Genomic DNA, 18328 nt, shown 5'->3' with positions numbered 1-18328 from the left:
CCTGAGTTCCACGTTGTTCTAGCCTGTGGAAGACACTGTGAGGCTTAAAGCCCAGACAAGGAAATGGGGATAGAGAATGAAAACAAATGAAAACAAAGGAGCTAAGAGGAGCGACAAGGAGAGAGCTAGTAGACTGGGAGAGAAAAGCGAAAGGTATATATGGTATAGCGGAAAATGTCATCCCCACGTGCCCTGGCAGTGCACAGCACTGGGTGGTAAATGCCAACCTGTCCTCAGGCCTTCATTAAGCTGGCCTGCAGAATCACAAGGGAAGGGAACAGAAGGAGACTTAACTTCAGCTTGCCTCATCTGACCCTGACCTGGCCTGGCTTGTTCTCAAAGGCTGGTGGTGGAGTCTGCCAGTATGCAGGGGATCTACTGCTGCTCTCATCAAGCCCCTGGGAGAGGCCAATGCACCCCCCACACCCTTGCCCACAAATACATACAGCCACTGAGGCTGTCCTCACCAAGGTGACCCAGCCTCTCCTCTCATGATCATTCCAGAAGGGAGTGAGGCGGTGCAGAGGCTCTGAATCCTCGGGACCCCCAAGCTCTCAGTTGCCACGTCCCTGGCTCTGGGCTTTTAAGGAACTCCAGGCTGCTGTAAGCTGGCACAGGGGTTCCCAAACTTGGCTGCAAGACAAACTTGCTGAGAACCTTTTTAACACATTTCTAGGCCCCAGGTGGAGAGACCAGGTGGACTCCAGTAAATCTGGAGATGGGAGAAAGGTGTTCTGGACAACTCCAGGTCATAGCTGTGGTTGAGGACTCCTGCTTTCATCCATGCAAGACTTACCTTCTCAATCCTGTCAGGGTCTGACAGCAGAGCAGCACCCATTCCTCCCTACGAAGAAATAACACACAGAGGGTCTTTGTACAGCTGGGGCAAGATCGCCCTCCCCACAGGATGGCAACTTGATATGGCAACCTGGCCCCACCCCAGCACTCGCCCCCAAGGGACCAAGGCCCACTGGCAATTGGCACATCTCCTAACCAAGGAGAAAAGCAGCAGCATCCATGTGTACAATATCTGGAACTGAAGTTTGATGAATTCTAGAAGTTATCACTCTCCCCTTGACAAAACCCACAGATCTATCTGGAAGTGGGCTCTACAAAATTTATTTATTAGGACTGCCACTCCCTACCCAAGTCTCAGTGTCTTAATAAACTAAATCCCACCATCTCCCAAGCCCTTAAAAACAATGAATCTGGCTAAGCATGTGGCTCACACCTGTAATTTGGGAGGCTGAGGTGGGAAGATCACTTGAGGCCAGGAGTTTGAGACCAGCCTGGCAACACAGCAAGACCCCACCTTTACAAAAAATAGAAAAATTAGCCGGCATGGTTGTGCATGCTTCTAGTCCCAGCAACTCAGGAGGCTGAGGCAGGAGGATCACCTAAGCCTAGGTGTTCAAGGTTGCAGTGAGCTATGACTGGGCCACTGCACTTTAGCCTGGGCAAAAGAGCAAAACCCTATCTCTTAAAAAAACAATAAAATGAATCAGTCTTTGTTTGAAAAGAGTTCAAATACACCTTCTTCCTATCATACCTAACACTCACTGAGATACCCCCACCACCAGCAAAGCCACTCAGAGGCACCCAACCTACAATGCTTGTCCAGACCCTTTTCCTCTGCCAGCAACAATGTCCCAATCCTAAGGACCCAAATCCATGCCAAACTCTAACAAAAGCCCCAGCCAATGGAAACCACCAATGCATGGAACCACTTAAATCTCAACAGTAACAATAATGGTTGTCTCTTAATGATGGGATTATTAGTGATTTTCCTGCTCTTTTTTATACTTTTACTCCTAAATATTTTAGTGTGTATTTTCTAAGAATGGGGTATTCTGTTATATAACCACAGAAGAGTTATCGACATCATAAATTTACAATTATACAGTATTTTTACCTAATCTACGATGATCTCTATTCTAGTTTTGCCAGTTCATCTAATAATATTGTTTGGTGCATTTTCCTATCTGCCACAGAATGCAGTCTGGAGTCAAGCATTACACTTCACTGCCTTGTCTCGGTAGCCTCTTTTTTTTTGAGACAGAGTCTCACTCTGTTGCCCAGGCTAGAGTGCCATGGCATCAGCCTAGCTCACAGCAACCTCAAACTCCTGGGCTCAAGCAATCCTTCTGCCTCAGCCTCTGGGGTAGCTGGGCCTATAGGCATGTGCCACCATGCCCAGCTAATTTTTTCTATATACTTTTAGTTGGCCAATTAATTTCTTTCTATTTTTAGTAAAGACAGGGTCTCGCTCTTGCTCAGGCTGTTTTCAAACTCCTGACCTTAGCAATCCTCCTGCCTCCGGCCTCCCAGAGTGCTAGGATTACAGGCATGAGCCACCACACCTGGCCTGGGTAGCCTCTTTTAATCTGCATCCGATTTTTGTGAGGACTATAAAGAAATCAGTTTACCTTGGTGGAATATTCTTTTGGGCAGCCCATGTTGACATCAATACCAGCTACATCATTTTCTCTGGAAAAGGGTGAAAGAGAAAAGGTAATAAATATTCAATTTAAGGCAAGAAGGTAGAGTAAAAGGCATGGATGGGTCTGTGCTCACGAAGATCCTACTGGGTCCCTGGCCCTGTGAAACACACCAACCCTCAATGACAGAAGATGAAAAAGGGAAAGAAATCTGTCCCTACAATGTGCAACTGCCTCATCTGGCCAGAGCCCCAGAGGAAAGACAATGTGTGCGCACATCTATAATGGGCTAGATGTAGAAGATTTGCTCCTTTGGAGTTGTATCAGATAACTCAAATACTGAGTGACGGGCACACTGAATTTGATCCCAAGGCTGCTGTTTTGACTGAGGTAGTAAAAGGCATTCATCAATGCGGAAAAGTGACATGAGCACAAGAGCCTTTTCCCAGAGCACCGCTTCTCGTGGGAGTTATGGACCGACTCTGTTGGCTGGGCTGCATGGTTGGCTTACTCCAAACAATTCTCAGATACAGAAAGGGCTTCGCTCCATCCTCTGGTACATACATAGTGACTGGTCTGAGATCAGCAGCAATTATTGCCTGAGTTCCTTCTCACTTTTACTGTAAATAATAACAGTAGCTAACACTAAGCACTATGTGCCACATTCTGAAAATGACAACTGCATGTACTATTTCATTTACCCTTTCCTATGCCAGAGGTTGGTAGTACTATTTATGCATTTATTTATTTATTCTTTGGAATGGAGTCTAACTCTGTCCTCCAGGATTGAATTCAGTGGCATGATCACAGCTCACTGCATCCTCAAACTCCCGGGTTCAAGTGACCCTGCTGCGTCAGCCTCTCAAGTAGCTGGGACTATAGGCTCATGCCACCATGACCAGCTAACTTCCTTATTTTTTGTAGAGACAGGTTCTCATTGTGCTGCTCAGGTTGGTCTTGAACTCCTAGCCTCAAGAGATCCTCCTGCCTCAGCCTCCTAAAGTATTGAGATTACAGGCGTGAGCCACCGCCCCCAGTCAGTAGTACTATTTTATAGATGTGGGAACTAAGTTCTCAGTGAGATTAAATAATGTACCTAAGGTCACACAGTTAACAAGGAGCAAAGCCAGAATTCCAGCCCAATTCTATCTTAACTTCAAGCCTATCACTGTACCGATAGTACTCTCCTGCCTTTGTTAATTTGGGAAGCAATAAGTCTTACATATACTTCATGAGAGTTAAAGCCTCAGGACTCATAGTCATAATAGTATCACAAATAAACACTAACAAACAAGACCCCTCACACACAAACAGTCTCTGGGATCTGGGCACTGTGGGTATAGCCTTTGGATGCCACAGAGAAGGGAATCAGGTACTGTCAACCTAGAAACAGAAGGTAATGGGCTAGGAGGCAGAAGGGTGGTCACCTCTAAGGTCACCAGTAACATTATAGCCTCACAGCTCACAGGAGAAACAAAGACAGCCCCAAAGGGGGGAACTTACACAAGCCTGGCCACGGCAAGGGCTCGCTCTGCATCTGATGTTCCCTGGGAACACAAGAGGCTATATCAACCACTACCCTGACACAGGTACACATGCACAAACATAGCCATGTACATCACACATACACACACATGAGGCTGGCTTTCTCTTTTATTTTTTTTTACTTTTTTTTTTTTTTTTTTGAGACAGAGTCTCACTTTGTTGCCCAGGCTAGAGTGAGTGCCATGGCGTCAGCCTCGCTCACAGCAACCTCAAACTCCTGGGCTCAAGCAATCCTGCTTTCTCAGCCTCCCAAGTAGCTGGGACTACAGGCATGCTCCACCATGCTCGGCTAATTTTTTCTATATATATTGGCCAATTAATTTCTTTCTATTTATAGTAGAGATGGGGTCTTGCTCAGGCTGGTTTCGAACTCCTGACCTTGAGCAATCCGCCAGCCTTGGCCTCCCAGCGTGCTAGGATTACAGGCGTGAGCCACCATGCCCAGCCTGGCTTTCTCTTGAACAGCTAGCTCACTGGATTAGCTCACTGCCAGCAGAAAAAGGTGGACTTGCAGGGCCTAGAAAATGTCATCAATGCTGTGATTACTTTCAATCATAAGAAAAGTTGAAAATTTTTATAGTGAACATTCAGATACCCACCACTTAGATTCTATAATTAATTTTGCTATGGTTGATTGAACACATGTCTACCCACTGTTACCAGTATTTTTAAAAAACCTAAACATCATTCAGGTGTTATTTCTCAAAAAGCATCAAGAAATGCCCAAGGCCAAGAAAAGAGAGCTACAGAGTCATTACAACTCTAACATAAACCTTAACTACTCTCGAGGAAACCAAATTTCATTCTATGGGAAATATATACAGATTACATAAAAACAAAGCCCATGTTCTGAAGAATCAATGCTAGAGATTAAGAAAATAGATATAAAAGTCATGCCAAATAGATAATGCCTATCATTCAGTAAATTAAATTTGAGACTAGAGACATGTAACAGACTGTGACAGTTTGATTTCCATAAACTGTCTCCGATAGCATAATCACTCATGGGCAGGTCTTTGGAAAACATTAAAGGAGTCTTCAGGAAGCCAGCGTTGTGCAACGTAAGCTCTGGCATCAACACTGGCCTGGCACAGGCATGAGTCAGGAAATTCCAGGGGACAGTGAGCCTCAGAAGGGTACTCAGCAATGGGGTCTCTTACCATCTGGAAGACCACCCTGTTCTGTTCTCTTTCGCAGGTGCGGAAGACCACTCGGTCATCAGGGGCAACAAAGTCTACAGTGCTGAGAGCTTCTGCAATAAAACACAAACACAAGGGTCTACTCAATTAAGATGCAAGTTCAACCTGGCCTAAGCACTGGAAGAAAAACAGCAAAAGCATAACCTTAAAGGGAAAAGAAGGGACTCTAGATATATACTATTCTCTCTCTCTCTCTTTTTTTTTTCCAGAGACAAGGTCTCACTATGTTGCCCAGGCTGGAGTGTAGCGGCTATTCACAGGCGCAATCATAGCTCACTGCTGCCTCAAACTCCAGGGTTCAAGTGATCTTCCCACCTCAGAATCCTAAGTAGCTGGGACTACAGGTGTACACCAACACACCTGGCTGATGTTTTAATTTTTTGTAGAGACAAGGTCTCGCTATGTTGCCTAGGTTGGTCTGGAACTTCTGGCCTCAAGCAATCCTCCCGCCTCAACTTCCCAAAGTGCTGGGATTACAAGCCACCACGCCTGGCTATGTCATATTTTATACATATACATTATGTACTATATGTGTAAAAAATATATACATTATTGGCCAGGCATGGTGGCTCAGCTCATGCCTGTAATCCTAGCACTCTGGGAGGCCGAGGCGGGCGGATAGCTCAAGGTCAGGAGTTCGAAACCAGCCTAAACAAGATCGAGATCCCGTCTCTACTAAAAATAGAAACAAATTAATTGGCCAACTAAAAATACGTAGAAAAAAAAATTAGTCAGGCATGGTGGCGCTCACCTGTAGTCCCAGCTACTTGGGAGGCTGAGGCAGTAGGATCGCTGGAGCCTAGGAGTTTGAGGTTGCTATGTGCTAGGCTGATGCCCCGGCACTCTAGCCTAGGCAACACAGTGAGACTCTGTCTCAAAATAAATAAATAAAAACATATATATATACATTGTTCCTCTTTGTGATTATCACTTTAGGTGTGGGATCATGGAGAGTTTTCTTTTTCTAGGTTATATAGATCTGGAATATTGAATTTTTCATAATACAAAAAAGAAAACATAGCCGGGCGCGGTGGCTCACGCCTGTAATCCTAGCACTTTGGGAGGCTGAGGCGGGCGGATTGCTCAAGGTCAGGAGTTCGAAACCAGCCTGAGCAAGAGCAAGACCCTGTCTCTACTATAAATAGAAAGAAATTAATTGGCCAACTAATATATATATATAAAAATTAGCCGGGCATGGTGGCGCATGCCTGTAGTCCCAGCTACTCGGGAGGCTGAGGCAGCAGGATTGCTTGAGCCCAGGAGTTTGAGGTTGCTGTGAGCTAGGCTGACGCCACGGCACTCACTCTAGCCTGGGCAACAAACGAGACTCTGTCTCAAAAAAAAAAAAAAAAAAAGAAAACATAGATTTAAAAACAATTAGACAAAATTCAGTCATAAGTTCTAGTGAAATTATATTAAGATTTCACAAATATAGGTACTTCAAAAACCTTGAATTCTAATCAATGCAGAAAGCAGAATTCTAATCAAAGCAGAATTCTAATCAAAGCAGAATGCACCTCATCAAAAAAGTATAAGCGTCCCACTGTAGAAATTCAGATTTTAAAAAAGTATAAGCAAGCCACCATTCATCACAATCACTTATATCTGCACAGAGCTTAAGGTGTGCAAAATAATTACACATCCCTTATCTTATCTGATCCTCACTCCATCCCCATGATTTAAGTAAAGCGAGAATTACAATTTTCACTTTACAGATAAAGAAACTGAGGCAGAGACAGGTCATGTGACTTGCACAAAGTCAAACACCTATTAGGAGGCCAAACCAGGGCCAGCACAGATGCCAACTCCAAGGTTCCTAGGGTCCCTCCAGTACAATGACACATGGCAATTTCTATGCCAGCAAGCCCATGGATAGGAGGCATTCTTAGCTTGTTTTAAATGTGGGTTTCTTTTTTTTCAAGAGATGGGGTCTCACTATATCAACCCAAGATGGTTTAAAACCCCTGGTTTCCCTTCCCAGTCTCCTAAGTAGCTAGGACTATAGGAACAAACCACCACATCTAGGTAACTTCAAAAAAATTTGTTTGAGATGGGGGTCTCACAACATTGCTCAGCTGGTCTTGAACTCCTGGCCTCAAGCGATTCTCTTGCCTTACACTCCTGAGTATCCCTGACTACCAGTGTGAGCCACCGTGGCTGGCTACATATGGTTTTTTGTCATGGCCTCTGGAGAGCAGTGACTGATCTCAAGGGAGCATGAGATCTCCAAAATTACACAATGCTGCCAAGCCAGGCAGGACACTGTCACCCCAAGCAAGGGCAGTGATAGTGCTGCCTGAGCCCAGCAGGGCACACACACAATCCCTGGGTCAGGGCTGCACTCACCATTGACAACTCTCTTGCACTGAAGCATCTTCAGGTCGATCAGCTCCTGCAGAGGAATCAGAGGACACTCGTCAGCCCTAGACATGTAGACCTTCAGCATGGGGGGAGGACATTCAATGGCACACCTGATGGGGACTGCTTGGCCAGTCATCCTACTACAAACAACAAATCACAGCTTTGGGGATATGTAGTGCTATCCACCCCACCCAATCACAGCAAGTAGGGGCCTGAGTGAGCCACGCTCAATTGGATACTCTTCACGGGGACCTTGGAGACACTTGGGGCCTATAAAGGATGAGCCACTCAGAGAGCCAAAGAGAAGATAGCCCAGGACATAGCCACCTGAACGTTTTCTTCATGTACTGGTCAAAGCTGAAGCCTACTCCCCTCAAAGAATATCCCATCTCATCCATAGGCAAAGGGCAGGCCATGATGGGCTCCCAAGAAACACTTAAGGACAAAACTGGGACCAGTGACTAAAAGCATAGGGAGGAATATTTGTGATGAGCAAAGGAAACAGTCTAAAACCCCATCCGAATGGGTGACACTATGTGGAACTAAAAGGGGTGAGCTCCCCAACTCTGGAGATAGTCAAAGACTCAAGAAAGAAAGGGAAAGGGGATTTATTCAAAATCAGTATCATAAACATGGAGGGAAAGCTTATGACTCCTAGAGGATTGAGATTCTCTAATTCCTAGTTGGAGATAGGAATTAGTGGTCTTCTTTGTTCAGTGATCCTTACTGCAGACGAGTAAGACAAGTCAGAAGAGGCAAGCACCTGTCACACTGCCCAGGAGCTCATGCCCAGGGAATCTGGGGGTGCAGAAGATGACAGGAAGAGACTCTCTCCCTGGTACTCATCCCCTTACTGACTCCATGCGAGCCTCAGCAAGTCACAACCTGAGGCAGGTGGGCACAATGACCTCTGCTCAGTCATGGGAGCATCAGGGCTAACATGCCTAAAAGTTCCTCAATGCCTCCATGGGGCTCCCCACAGCATACCCACCATCTAGGTCACTGCACGCTCTAGGTGTTTCTGTGGCTGTTCCCTCCACGAGGAACTCAGAACATCAAGTATCTAATGTCTACCAGGCCTGACCAAACAAATCACCACAACCAAGCAGTGTGGACACATAGTTGGCATCCAACCCCCAAGAATCAGTGTGGCTTCCCAAGGGATGGGCAAAGCCCAACTCAGAGTCTCTGTAGCCAGTGACCCTAGCTGCAGGGGCAGGCACAAAGGCAAGCAGACCTGTGGGAAAATTTGAATGGCCCGTGTTTATGAAGAGAAGTTCCGTAGCCAGGCTGAGCTTCAACAGGGACTTAAGCAGGAGAAAGCAAGGCAAGACCCTCAGCAAAGACTGGGAAATAAACTGGTTCCAAGCACTTATGGAAATCTCTGTCCAATCATTATTAGCTGACCATTACACTAACCAAATGGAAACTTTATTGGCCACACATGACAAAGAATAGAAACTTTACAAATTAGTTCAGAATAGCAGTCACTAAGCAAACAAACAACATCCACTAAGGAGGAGAGAGAATCTAATTCCCAGAGTTGCCACATTATATTATTTTAAATGTCCAGTTTTCAAAAAAAATTATGAGACATGCCAAAAAGCCAGGAAAGTGTGGTCCGTCCATAAACACACATACACACACACACACACACACACAAATCAATAGAAAATGCTGATGTATGCAAGGTTCTTGAGGCAGGAGGGGTGATTTGACAAGCTTTGCCCAATTAGAAGGGTCACATACTAAAAGTCATCACATAAATTCTGGGCCCTTAACTGCCAAAGGGCTTGAAAACAACCCTAAGAATTCTCAAAAAATTGGGATGGAAAGTCTGGAACCTGGGAGGTCAGGTCTGTTTCCTGTGGCAGCTCAGTTCCCACTGCCCAGCTTCCACAACCCCCATTAGCACAGACTGACCCCCTGGTCTACACACGAAGTGCGGCTATCTAGAACAGGTACTGTGCTGTGAGGGACTCGCCTCCATCCTCATGTTCCACTCTATGTATCTCCCAGTGAATACAAGCCCACTTTCTGGAGTCTCAGAAAAATGCTGCCTGCAACAGGAAAAGTGAAGTCCAAGGGAGGTGAATATGTTCATGTCCACATGACTGACTCTTCCTCAACTTTAGCAACCCTTAGTTAGCATCTTGCCCAGGACAGGTTTGAGCCCAAGTGAGCTGATGATTGTGAAAGCCTGAAGCCCTTACCACCACCTGGTCCAACAGGTGAAACCAGCAGGATGGCCACTGTCAGGGCATAAGTGAATTTGAAAACAAAGGGCTGGCATGCAACTCTTACTAAAGGCACAGGATTAGGGAGTTGTCTCCCTAATCCAAGGGACCAGGAGTGCCATCAGAGTAAGCAAACAGTCGATGGAGACGGTATGCAAAGGCCAAGTAAAGACGAGAAGAATCGTTTACCCTGAGCCTTTCACAGGAAAGTACAGCTGGACAGAGCCGGAGGGGGACAGCAGGGAAGAAGCTGCAGGCTCCATCCGGGGGTCAGTCATCCCACAGAAGCCTGTGGGTAAATACGGACAAAGTGGATGAGGAGCTAACATTGTTCTCTTTGGGGTGGAGGGTGGCAGGGGATCAACACATGCAAAGAAAGGTACCAACTGTCTAAGTTCCCTGGGATTTGGTCTTCTGTGGTCCCCTGTCCTCTGTCTCTGAGTCAACGATTCCTCATAGGCCCTCCTCCCCTACCCCTTCCAAGTCTAATAAGAGACTTTGCTAAAAGACAAGGAGAGTGCTGGCCAGGAAAGGCTACACCCAACCCACAGCTCAGCACCCAGGGACCCGAGTGCTGGCTCAGTGAGCTTCCCCACATGCCATAGGGCCTGGCCCCTGGGAACAGGTTCCTCCATGCCCAGGGCATGCTCTAGCAGCCAGGAAGGCTTATGGGCGTACCCTAACATTCCATCTCCCATTTCCCAGACTTTCCACCTTCATGTTGACAAACTACTTAGGAGTCAGCCCTCTGTGATCTTGAACTCTGGAACCTCCCTTTGTGCCTTTCACCTTATACCACTGGAAAATACATAGTCCCTTTCTCCCTCCCTCCCACTTCACCTGACCAACACCCTGCATACCTCTGCCCCTGCCCTGCTGCAGATACTGACACTCCCATCCCCAGCATGGACACACCCTCAGCCTGAGGCTTCTCAGCACTCCTTCCCAAGACAGCAAAGCAGCATCACAGTGCAGACCAGGCTGCCAGGCAAACTTCCCAGTCTCTAGTCCCCACAGGAACGGGACCAAATTCTCCATCTTCCTCAAGTCCCTACCTCTCTACTGCCACCCTCATTCCCAAGGGAAGACTGGCTTCCTACATATCAGAAAACAAGTGTCTCGGGCATGAAACCCCTTGGCTTCTCTCCCTTCCATCATTTTCACCCTCTCCGCCTTGGCCCATCTCAGAGGAAGGCAGGTCCTACCTCCTCATCAAGGATCTTGTCCCCTCCAAGCTCTAAGCCTTCCCCACTACTCCCAGTCCCACGATTCTTCCAGCCTCCCCTCACTTCTAACTCCTTCCTTCCTTTTATTCTACAACTTGCAAGACATCTAAAAACACCCTGCACCCTGCTTCCTCCACCTCAAGCTACCTGCCTATACTCTCTTCCTCCCTTAACCTCTTAAATTCCTGAAGCTGGCAGCCCTATTTCTACTTCCTTACCTGCTGTCCCCTCCTCAAGCCATTAACTCCATGAGTGTTCACATCTGTGTAACACAGCTGTCCTGAAACTGTCTGATTTTCAAATCAAATACCTACTTGGTCTTTTTGCAAATGGTTTTCTCTGCATCATCTGACATAGTTAACAGATCTGACTTTTGCCTTCCCTGGGGACACTATACTCCTTTTATTTTTTCCCCCTCATAGGCAGGGTCTTTGTTCTATTTCCCAGGCTGGAGTGCAGTGTCATGATCATCGCTCACTGCAACCTCCAACCTCAAGGGTTAAGTGACCCTGCTGCCTCAGTCTCCCAAGTGCTAGGACTACAGGCTTGTGCCATCATCCACCATGCCCAGCTAATTTTTATTTTTTTAATAGAGACAGTATCTCACTATGTTGCCCAGGCAACTCTTGAATTCCTGGCCTAAATGATCCTCTCCCCTCAGCTTCCCAAGGTGCTGGGATTACCAGTGTGAGCTGCCACACCTGGCCTACACTCTTCTTAATTTGCCTATTTTTGTCACTCTTTTACCTCTTCTATCATTGACTCCTGTCCCCTAACACACAAATCCAGTACATAAGGGTATATTTTCCCAAGTCCCTTCTTAAGGCCTCCCTTCTCTTTACCCAGTGGTTTTCTTTTTCATTAAATGTTTCATTTTAAGAACAATGTAGGTTCACATGAAGCTGCAACAATGTCAGAGAGATTCTGAGTATCCTTTACCCATTTACTCCTAATGGGAACATCTTACAAACCTACAGCACAGTATCGCAACCCAGACATTCACACTGATACAGCTGGTCCCATCACCACAAGGAACCCCTGTAACACCATTTTATATACACGTCACTTCCCCACCCGTCCCCTGACCAGTGGCTTTTACAGATGGAAATATCTAAAGCACTTGGGTAGCTTTGTCTTAAACTTCTCATACCCACTAAGGGAACACATCAGAATTGGAGATTGGAGGGAAGCTGCCCAGATAATTCCCACACACGCTAACTGACAACAACTGCTCACACTCCCTCATTATCCAGTATCAGATACTCCTCTAGTTTTATTTTTCCTAGTAGACGCTTGCTGAGCATGGATCTGAAGCCTTATGTTCTCCAGAGCAGCCGCTGAGTGTAGCTACTGGCCTACAAGCTACCACCACCAGAAAATCCCACAGCTACCAACACCAACCTCATCCAGCTTCTCTGGCCTGAACCTGGTCCTTTTCTGCTTCTAACCACTGAGTTCATTCGTTCATTTACTGGATGTATTTTTAACTCCTAGAGAGTCCAGGGCAGTGATGGGACATGATGCTCATTTACCCACTTGGCCCAGAAAATCCCAGAATACTCCACATTACCCAGATTTCTGGGCTTTAGCAGGGCTCACAGAACTCATCAATGCTACATGTGTCCATCTCCTCCAGCCTTCAGTGAGCCCCTGTAAAGTGAGTTCCCATTCTGTCTCTCCCGACTCCCCACCACTCCCACACACACATATGGGAAGGCCAGAGTATGGAAACACCCTCCCAGCAAAATCGGGAGCCCCTTACTCACCTCACAGTAAACAATGTCTGCTCCATAATCCAGGGCAAGCAGCCGCATTGGAAGAGTCCCTACCCGAACCATCGGGGCTAGGATGAGCTTGTTGCGGTAGCACAGAGAGAGGCTATTCACAATCATTCCTCCTCTGCACAGCCTGAACAAACGGAAACAAGGGTCAGAAATTCAAATGGAGAAAGTTTCTTCTGTTATCCAGGGCAGGCTTGCCTTTTTCCTTCCAACACACAGTAGTTTGTTTTCCTTTTCCCTGATGATAAAAAAGATACATGCATATTCATTCAGTTAAAAAATATTTATTAAGTGCCTAGTCTGTGCCAGTCACTGTCCTAGTCTCTTGGGATACATTAGAGAACAAAAAAGAATAAAATCCCAGCTCTGGCAGAGTTTTCATTCTAGCAGGAGAACACAGACAAAAAATAACAAGCAAAACAAATAAATGAATGATATAGTACATTGGGAAACTGGTCATGCTATAGAATAAAAAAGAACAGGGAGGGCCGGGCGCGGTGGCTCACGCCTGTAATCCTAGCTCTCTGGGAGGCCGAGGCGGGCGGATTCCTCGAGGTCAGGAGTTTGAAACCAGCCTGAGCAAGAGCGAGACCCCGTCTCTACTATAAATAGAAAGAAATTAATTGGCTAACTAATATATATACAAAAAATTAGCCGGGCATGGTGGCGAATGCCTGTAGTCCCAGCTACTTGGGAGGCTGAGGCAGGAGGATTGCTTGAGCCAGGAGTTGGAGGTTGCTGTGAGCTAGGCTAACGCCATGGCACTCACTCTAGCCTGGGCAACAAAGCGAGACTCTGTCTCAAAAAAAAAAAAAGGCTCGGCGTGGTGGCTCACGCTTGTAATCCTAGCACTCTGGGAGGCCGAGGCGGGCGGATTGCTCAAGGTCAGGAGTTCAAAACCAGCCTGAGCAAGACCCTGTCTCTACTATAAAAATAGAAAGAAATTAATTGGCCAACTAATATATATACAAAAATTAGCCGGGCATGGTGGCGCGTGCCTGTAGTCCCAGCTACTCGAGAGGCTGAGGCAGTAGGATTGCTTGAGCCCAGGAGTTTGAGGTTGCTGTGAGCTAGGCTGACGCCATGGCACTCACTCTAGCCTGGGCAACAAAGCGAGACTCTGTCTCAAAAAAAAAAAAAAAAAAGAACAGGGAGAGGGGAAAGTGAAAGTGCTGTGGATGAGCTGAAACTTTAGAGAAACTGAGGAAGGTGTCAATGAAAAGATGACATCACAGCAAAGATTTAAGTTGGCCAAGTTGGTATCTAGAGGGAGAATGCACAGCAGAGGAAATAGCCAGTGGAAAGGCCCTGAGGCAGGAGCCTGCCTGTGTATTACAGGAATAGCAAAGAGGCCAACAGGATTGGAGGATAGAAGGGAGGAGAGTAATAAAAGTCAAATACATGATGTAACAGCAGTGAGAAGATAGGACACAACAGTCAGATCACACAGGGCCCGTAGGACTCTCTAAGGGCTTTGTTAGCTCTGCATGTAGTGAGCCAGTAAAGGGTTGTTAAGCAGAGGAGTGGCATGATATGCCTCACATTGCCACATGATGACACTACAGCATTAGGAACACGCTGTGGGAACCAAAAATACATGCAGGAAGGCCAGTTAGAAGGTAATTCAGTAACCACTATGAGAGATGACGGTGGCTCAGACCAGTGAGCTGCTAATGAAGGCAGTCAGAAGCAGTCACATTCTAGAAATACTTTGAAAGTAGCGCCAACAGGAACAAAAAGAAAGAAAGAAAATCAAAATCCCATGTTCCAAAGAGAACTACTATTAATATTAATGTATTTATTCTAAGCAAATTTGGTATCATCTAAACTTGCAGTCCACAACCCCCAGCTTGCGAACTGGTACTGGTCTGTGGCATGTTAGGAATCAGTACACAGAACAGGTGAACAGCAGGCGAGAGAGCAAAGCTTCCTCTGTATTCATAACCGCTCCACATCACACGCCATTCCCACGGTGCCCCACCCACCTCCATCTGTGGAAATGCTATCCTCCATGAAACTGGTCCCTGGTGCCAAAAAGGTTAGGGCCACTGATCTAAAGAGTCACAAAGCTAGCTGGGTACAGTGGCTCGGGGCTGTAATCCCAGCATTTTGAAAGGCCAAGCCAGAAGGATCACTGGAGGCCAGGAGTTCGACACCAGCCTGGGCAACACAGTGAGAACTTGTCTCTAGAAAAAATTTAAAAATTAGCCAGGTGTGCTGTAATCCTAGCCTCTTGGGAGGCTGAGACATGACTTCTTGAGCCCAGGAGTTCAAGGCTGCAGTAAGCTATAATCACACTGCACTACAGCCAGGGCAACAGAGCGAGACCCTGTCTTCAGAAAAAAAGAAAAGAAAAAAAATCACAAAGCTGGACAAGGATTCTCTGCTCAGAGTTGGTAAAACTGTCTCCCCACCTCCAGCCTGGCTTCTGCCTCCACCACTCACCAAAACTGCTCTGATTAAAGATACCAATTACCTGAAAGCTGCTCAATCTCCTAGACCCTAGACCCTTATTTCACAAATAGCACATTATTTTGCTAACAGCATGTGACCTGGGCTCCCCTCACCCCACACTCCTGGTTTTCCTCCCACCTCTGTCCCCTCCTAAAAAGTCTCCTTTGCTGGCTTCATCTCCTCTACTCACATGTGGAAATTCCTCCTTAGTCTTTGGCCCTTTTCCCTTCTAATTCCACACATTTTCCCTTGCAAATTTATTTACTCCCATTGATTAAAATATCAGCTATTTGCTGGTGATCTCCAAAAGTATCTTTACCTAATTCCAACTGCTTACAACACACCCCACCCCAGATGTCTCATGGGGATCTCATATTAAAATATGTCCACAATGAAGTCTTAATCTTCTCTCCAAGCCTCCTTCTCTGTCATTTATTGATTCAACATATGCCAGGTACTGTGGCTAGCACAGCACATAGAATTGTGAGAGGGAAAAAATGATACAGTAGAAGACAGGGGTGTATAAGAGGAACAGACAAAGGTGTGCAACAGTACAACAGTGCACAGTTATGAAGGAGCAGGTGCATGAGGCTATGAGAGCTCATCTCAGCACGGAAGGGACTGGTGAGGGGTAAGGAGGGATTCTCTTGAGAAATAATCTCTGATCTAAGGTCTAAAGGGAGTGGTGTTACCAGCCAACACATGGGGGGACATCTCTCCCATGTCACTTATAGCAGCTCCATTCACCCTGTTACCCTTAACCCACACTCCCCACACCCAATCCATCACTAATTCCCATTGAAATAACCTTCAAACCTAAATTCTCGGCCAGGTGCGGTGGCTCATGCCTGTAATCCTAGCACTCTGGGAGGCCGAGGCGGGTGGATCGCTCGAGGTCAGGAGTTCCAAACCAGCCTGAGCAAGAGCGAGACCTCGTCTCTACTATAAATTAAAAAAAGAAATTAATTGGCCAACTAATATATATAGAAAAAAAAATTAGCCGGGCATAGTGGCGCACGCCTGTAGTCCCAGCTACTTGGGAGGCTGAGGCAGAAGGATTGCTTGAGCCCAGGAGTTTGAGGTTGCTGTGAGCTAGGCTGCCGCCACGGCACTCACTCCAGCCTGGGAAACAAAGCGAGACTCTGTCTCAAAAAAAAAAAAAAAGAAAAAAAAACCTAAACTCTCATCCCCCTGCTTTGCTCCATCTCCACCACCACCGCCTTGCACCAAGACACCTCATGCTCACCTCTTTTTTCTTTTCTTTTTTTTTATCATCTGGCAGCTGAGAACTGTGCTAACGTCCACAAATCAACCCTCGCCCCCTCCCATCCCTCTCTCGGCAAGAGGCACCTTAGAAAGGCAGCTCTGCTACTGCTCCCGGTTTATATCCTTCAATGGCTTCCACTGAGTTTAGGACAAATCCCCAACCCCTTCTAATTAATGGCCACAAAGCTCTGCAGGATCAGTCCCCACCCACCCTCCAGCCCCACCTTGCAACCGTCCCCCTCCGTGTCTCTGCTCTGACCACCCTGGCCACCTTTTATAGTCTCCCACACCAAGCTCTCTGCTGTCCTGGGGCCTGCCCACTTGCATGCAGTTCTCTGTCTAGAACACCTTCCCAGACTCAGTCACGCACGCCTACACTAGGGTCCCCTTGTCCTTGAATACCCCCTTTGTGAAGCTGCATCTCTATTAATATAATCAACTTCAGGTCCCTGGTCACACGTTCTCTCCCAACACCCTGTGCTGCTCTGTGGCTCAGTTACAATCCGTGTGTCCACACTGACTGGTGGGGTTTCTTGTTCACCCCCTAGCTCCCGGTCTAGACCACTAACAAGCTCCACAGGACAGGAGCACAGCCACTTAGTTCACTGCCAGGTTTCTAGCACTGAGTCCAGTACCTGGCCTTGACTGGCTATCTTGTGAGGTGTGACTGAACACACCTCTCTGGTGGCCAAGAAGACACTCACTTATTCAATGTTTCATCTAGGAACTCCTTCCTGCACTGTCAGAGATGTCTGACGTGTCTTGCCTCCAAGAAGTCTCCTCTCAGAAGAACTAGACAGCCCCCATGCCTTTCCCAGTAACTGTTACAGTCACTCACCCCTCCCAGAAGTCATGCCCAGATTGCCATTTTAGTCACTCATCCTCAGACAATCCCTTGTGCCTTTCCTTTTAAGGGCAGGTCTCCTCTGTTACTCCCAGTTTCTTTCCTAGACAGTAACCTTAATTTTAGTTATGGGGACACAATGTCCTGTCAACCAACAAAAAAGACATCACAGAAAAATATCTCCAAATGTGCTGAGTGTATTCAAGAATGAGAAAAGAGGATTACAATCCAGGATGCAAGAATGGCAAATGACACATGCATCAGGCAAGGGAAGGGTAAAAGGAAGATTTTATTGGCTAATGGGGGGAGGGGGGGTTGTGTAAGATGCTTAGAAACAGAGTTCATTGATTCCAGAGTCTCAAGGCCAGAATTGTCTTTCGTTCACAGGTAGAGATGGCATTACCAGACAAGTGTTATTTTGAGAGCATATCATTTGAATTACTGCAGTCGAGAAGAATGTCTAGTGATAAACCTTGCCATACAAATATACCTATATGTGCAAAACCTGCAAGCCATGCAAAGCAGATTTGTGAAAGATGGGACAGGATTTCTTGTGGGATTTGTACAAATCCCTTGAAAACAGTTCTTATCTCAGACACGTAAGCACAAGCCCCCTCTCCTTTGTGCCTTTGCAGACCTATTTTGTCTGGGTCTGATGAAATTGATTTTATCCTGGTATCTGCAAATATCACAATCCCATTAATTATAATGCTTTCAAGGCCCAGCGAGGTGGCTCACGCCTGTAATCCTTGCACTCTGGAAGGCCGAGGCGGGATGATCGCTCAAGGTCAGGAGTTCGAAACCAGCCTGAGCAAGAGCGAGACCCCGTCTCTACTATAAACAGAAAAAAATATATATAGAAAAAATTAGCCAGGCATAGTGGCGCATGCCTGTAGTCCCAGCTACTAGGGAGGCTGAGGCAGAAGGATTGCTTGAGCCCAGGAGTTTGAGGCTGCTGTGAGCTAGGCTGACACCAC

At 46.6% G+C, this 18328-nt stretch overlaps 1 protein-coding gene across 5 annotated transcripts in view; it reads right to left on the bottom strand.

Annotated features, from left to right (window-relative positions):
* The window catches only part of DUS2 (dihydrouridine synthase 2), a 70554-nt gene that overhangs the window by 15248 nt on the left and 36978 nt on the right, over nucleotides 1-18328 (bottom strand). For 3 of the 5 annotated variants that reach the window (XM_075995740.1, XM_075995741.1, XM_012742340.3), the window contains 6 exons: nucleotides 12773-12914; nucleotides 7529-7574; nucleotides 5144-5235; nucleotides 3942-3985; nucleotides 2427-2487; nucleotides 797-844 (listed from right to left, as the gene is read on the bottom strand). In XM_075995740.1, the coding sequence (XP_075851855.1) occupies nucleotides 797-844; nucleotides 2427-2487; nucleotides 3942-3985; nucleotides 5144-5235; nucleotides 7529-7574; nucleotides 12773-12898 (417 nt within the window). In that variant the 5' untranslated portion in view covers nucleotides 12899-12914. Of the gene's footprint in view, nucleotides 1-796; nucleotides 845-2426; nucleotides 2488-3941; nucleotides 3986-5143; nucleotides 5236-7528; nucleotides 7575-9969; nucleotides 10070-12772; nucleotides 13026-18328 lie in introns of those variants that run through there. The other 2 variants (XM_012742346.3, XM_012742339.3) reach the window with 2 other exon arrangements.

This window comes from Microcebus murinus, chromosome 20 (genome assembly GCF_040939455.1).
Source record: "Microcebus murinus isolate Inina chromosome 20, M.murinus_Inina_mat1.0, whole genome shotgun sequence".
NCBI classification, from domain to species: domain Eukaryota; kingdom Metazoa; phylum Chordata; class Mammalia; order Primates; family Cheirogaleidae; genus Microcebus; species Microcebus murinus.
Note: the sequence above shows the minus strand (reverse complement) of the source record. Positions and strands in the feature narration are given on the sequence as shown.